General features: G+C 65.2%; 1 protein-coding gene across 1 annotated transcript in view; it reads right to left on the bottom strand.

Moving 5' to 3' along the window:
* NEU4 (neuraminidase 4) overlaps positions 1–3,920 on the bottom strand; it is a 17,834-nt gene that overhangs the window by 9,363 nt on the left and 4,551 nt on the right. The window contains exons 3-5 of the mRNA XM_011376296.1: positions 2,558–2,707; positions 1,116–1,279; positions 327–569 (exon numbers count right to left, since the gene is read on the bottom strand). Coding sequence (XP_011374598.1) covers positions 327–569; positions 1,116–1,279; positions 2,558–2,707 — 557 coding nt within the window. The remainder of the gene's footprint in view (positions 1–326; positions 570–1,115; positions 1,280–2,557; positions 2,708–3,920) is intronic.

Here is a 3,920-nt window from a genome sequence, read left to right as displayed (position 1 = left end):
TGAGACCCAAATGACCCACAGGGGAGCTGTGAACAGCATCCCTGCCGAAGGGTCGGCACGTGCAAAGGTCCTGGGGCAGGAGGAACTGGGTGGGGAAGAGGAAGGAGAGGCTCCCAGGCTGTCAGGGTGCAGGCCACGGGGGCGGGGACGGGGCCTCCCGAAGGTCCTCTACGCGCCCCCTCCAGCCATGTCCCTGCAGCACCCCCGCACCAGGCCGCAGCCCCTCCAGCACAGCCACACCTCAAAGCCACGGAGTGCACCCAAGGCCTGGCCGAGCCCCCGGCTCCACAGCCCCGCCTCCCGCGGAGGGCCCGGGCGCGGCGCGCCTCCGGCAGGTTGAACCTCAGGTGGCTGCACATAACACTGAAGCGGCGCCGTGAGCCGTCGCGCTCTGCACCCTCCGCGTAGCGTGCCAGGAAGAGCCAGGGGTAGCCCAGGTGGAAGCCCGAGCCTGCGGGCAGCGCCACCGACAGGTTGTGCGTCTCTGCAAGGCGGAAGAGGACGTCGAGCACGGTGCTGCTGGCCGTCTTGTACGTCTGCAGGAACATGATGCTTGGCCCCAGAGCAGGCTGGGAGGAGAGCACAGTGGGCAGCCGTCAGCGAGGGAGCTCCCTGCTCCCCACCAACCCACAGCCCCCACCGGGTTAGACCCCAACCCAGCAAACCTCCCGCCAGCTCCCCACAAACTGTGTGACCCCCAACACAGTAATCCCCTCAGACCTCTAAACTGTCTTTTATCACCAGAGTCCCTCAATCCAAGATCCCGCAAACTGCACTCCCCATACCCATGACACCCCGACCCTGTACCCCAGCCCCCCCACCACAGTGCTCTTAGGAACACCCCCCCCACACAGCCCTGAGGACCCACGGGCACAGACGCAAATCTCTCTGAGTGGCTGCACTATCTGCCCCCAACATATGGCAGGCTGGGTCCCCAGGCTCTGGTACCTCTCTCGGCCCCAGCTTTCTGTCTGGCTCCCAGGGCACCTGGCATGGCTCTGACCCTGTGACCTGGGCCACACATCCGGCATTTCTTGACTGACCCTTCATATGAGGATGGGCCGACCTGACCACAGGGCCAGAGTGGATGCCGGTGCCCGCTCCTGTGATCCCACAGTGGCACCTGCTCCGCTGTGGACTCCAGCCTGGGGCAGCAGGTGTCCACCTGTGGAGGGCCCAAAGCAGGGGCAAGAGGAGTGGCCCAGGGAGCGGGACAGGGTCCGGAGGCCTGCTCCAGTCCTGCGGACAGTGGGGAGGCTCCGGTGCTCCCGCGTCTCCTCTGGGGTGGCACAGGGGGAGGTGGCTGGGAGCCACACGCCCATCGTCACAGCAGCCAGGCCACCGTGCTGGGCCTGTGTGGCCATCCTGTGGACCCTGGGCTTCACAGAGGGCACAGCACCAGCAGGTACAGCAGCAGGGGCCCTGACACCCCCAGACCCGCCGTGGGCCTTACCTCCCAGCACCCTCTTCACGTGGCAGCTCTGCCCGACACCCCAGCCAGGCCCAGACCCGCCCCGAGCCCTCCTCACTGCCCCCGGGAGTCACTGGGAGGGCCCCAGGAAGCTAATGGGTCCCCAAAAGGAAGGGCCCACTCCTCCATTTACAGAGTGGAGACAGAGGCCTGGTACTGGCCTGGGAAGAGGCAGCACCCAGACCGAGGGGCCCCGTGTAGCACTCACGGTGTGAGCATCCTGACGTCCATGTGCAGAAGGCCGACCAGCAGCAGCACTGTCAGGGCCAGGAGGGGGAGGCGCCTGTGCGCAGCGATCCTTCAGGCAGGGGCGCTGGGTGGGGGGGCACCACCCACCTGCCTCACCGTCATCCGTAACAGCTCCTACTGAACACCTACTGTGTGCCAACCTGGGAGGCCTGGGGAACAAGCTGCCACCGTAGCCACTGCCCAGAAGCCAAGGGGCAGCCATACCCCCGGGGGGCGGAGGGCACAGAGGGGAGTCTGACAGGGCGAAGGCAGGAGACCCCTAGGCTCGCACCCCACGTTCACATCAGGGAGGGGCTGAGAGATGGCACATCCTGGTCTTCCATCCCCGCAGGAGGGAAGAAATTCCACAACGGGGGGCCCCAGGAGGGCCTGCCTGGGTGCCAGGAACTCAGCAGGTGGGGTGCAGGCAGTGGTCCCTGGGCTGGGACACCCAAGAGAGATGCTGTAACCACATCGGGGAAGAGACAGGGCTGGGACTGGGCCCCATGGCGTCGGCCGTCCCTCCCTGCCATGGGGGTCTGGTCAGCACCACCTCCAGCCCTCTGAGTTAGAACGTACAGAGCCTTTGCCCAGCGAGGACGTGGCTAGCAATTTCTCTCGTAGTCACCGCATGTCCCTGCCTCTTGGCACTTGCCGTGCTCCACCCCACTGAGTCCCAAGGTCACTGCTACCCACTGGCACAGGGAGGTCCATGCCTCACCCAAGGCCACATGCTGGGGGAGAGGCCTGCGGCCCAGGGCCACACTGACCAGCAGGCCACACTGTCCCCACCCACCCAGCGTTCGCTGCGGCCAGGCTGGGAATAAAGAGGTATCTTTCCCTACGGCCGGCGGGTACCCTCCTGGGGGGCTGGGAGAGCCCGGGCAAGCCTGGCAAAGCTGGTGGGGGAGAACTTGGGCAGGACAGTGGCGTCGTCCAGCAGCAGGGACACTGGGCACCAGAAGCCCATGGGCCTGGCCCGAAGGCGGTCGAGGGCCATTGGTGGAGCTGGAAAGACAGCACTCGGTCACAGCGTTCCCTCTGGAGCCTTCTCTGCAGCCAGACTCGTCTCCCCACGCAGGTCCCGTGCGTCCCCTTATGTTTATCTCGATTTGCTAGTTTCTGTTTCCATTGCAAACAGAATATTTATCCAAGTCCCAGTTCTTGGTACTTATCACCAGAGCGGAAAACACCTTCTAATGTGTGGTGTCAGATCCTTCTCTGGTGCCCGGGTCTTGGCGGCATGCCTGCCGCCTGGTGTGACAGGGTGCCAGGCTCAGCCTGGAGCAAACCGCATCTGCGGGAAGCCCCGGGTCCTGCTGGTAGGCAGTGGCCTTCATGGGCCGTAATCTGGGGGCTGGAGTGCTCGCTGCTCGGGCCCCGTGGGCAGAGTGGGCACGTAGCGAGGCAGGCTCCCCGCGGGCGCACGCTGGCTCGCTGCCTGAGCCTCTTCCTACTCCCCTGTGCCGTGTTCCCTCCACAGATAGGAGGCCTCGCTGACACAGGGGACAGCGGGACCAGGGCACCGTGACTACTGTGGCTTCGTCCACACTGCACATACAAAACCTCGAAGCTCAGCTATTTCCAGGCATGTGCTGTCCCCTGGCCCAGCACCTTAGCTTCTCCGCACCTGCACCTCCAGGTCCCGCAGGCACGAGGCACGCCCCTCCCTCCCCTACTTGTTCTGCAGTGATTCTCTCCCCACGTGCCCCCCGTCCTTACAGCGAGAGCTTGGGGTCCACCTGGGAGACCCCCAGCAGCCAAAGTGGGGCCAGCCGAGCCTTAATAAGCATCAGAACAGCCATGGACTCATCATACATGCTCACGCCCACGGTGGGGCCTGATAGGAAGGGACTCCCATGTCACCGCACTCAGCGGCCAGCCTATGGGCTGTGGCAGAAGGGCCAGTGCAGACGCAGGAACAGGAGTGACCGGGAGGGGCCGGTGGGGTGGCAGGAAGGTGGGGTAGCGGGCCGGCTGGAAGGGGCGACTTTTCCAAACTCCAAGGGCATGCCCTTCTAGAAGGGCACACTGTGGGGTCCCCGCACCACAGCCACTTCCACTGAACTCACACGACCCCCCAGGGAAGCGGTTTGTCGTCCCCCGATGGAGCTGGGGACGTGGGAGGGGCTAACCCCTGCTGGATGACCGCGTGGGGCGCTGACCAGGCTGGTCCCCTCCCAGTCACGCCCAGGCATCGCTTTGCTCCCCTGGAACCCCC

The sequence above is a fragment of the Pteropus vampyrus genome, unplaced genomic scaffold, assembly GCF_000151845.1.
Source record: "Pteropus vampyrus isolate Shadow unplaced genomic scaffold, Pvam_2.0 Scaffold291, whole genome shotgun sequence".
Lineage (NCBI taxonomy): Eukaryota > Metazoa > Chordata > Mammalia > Chiroptera > Pteropodidae > Pteropus > Pteropus vampyrus.
This window is presented reverse-complemented; position numbering and strand designations above follow the sequence as displayed.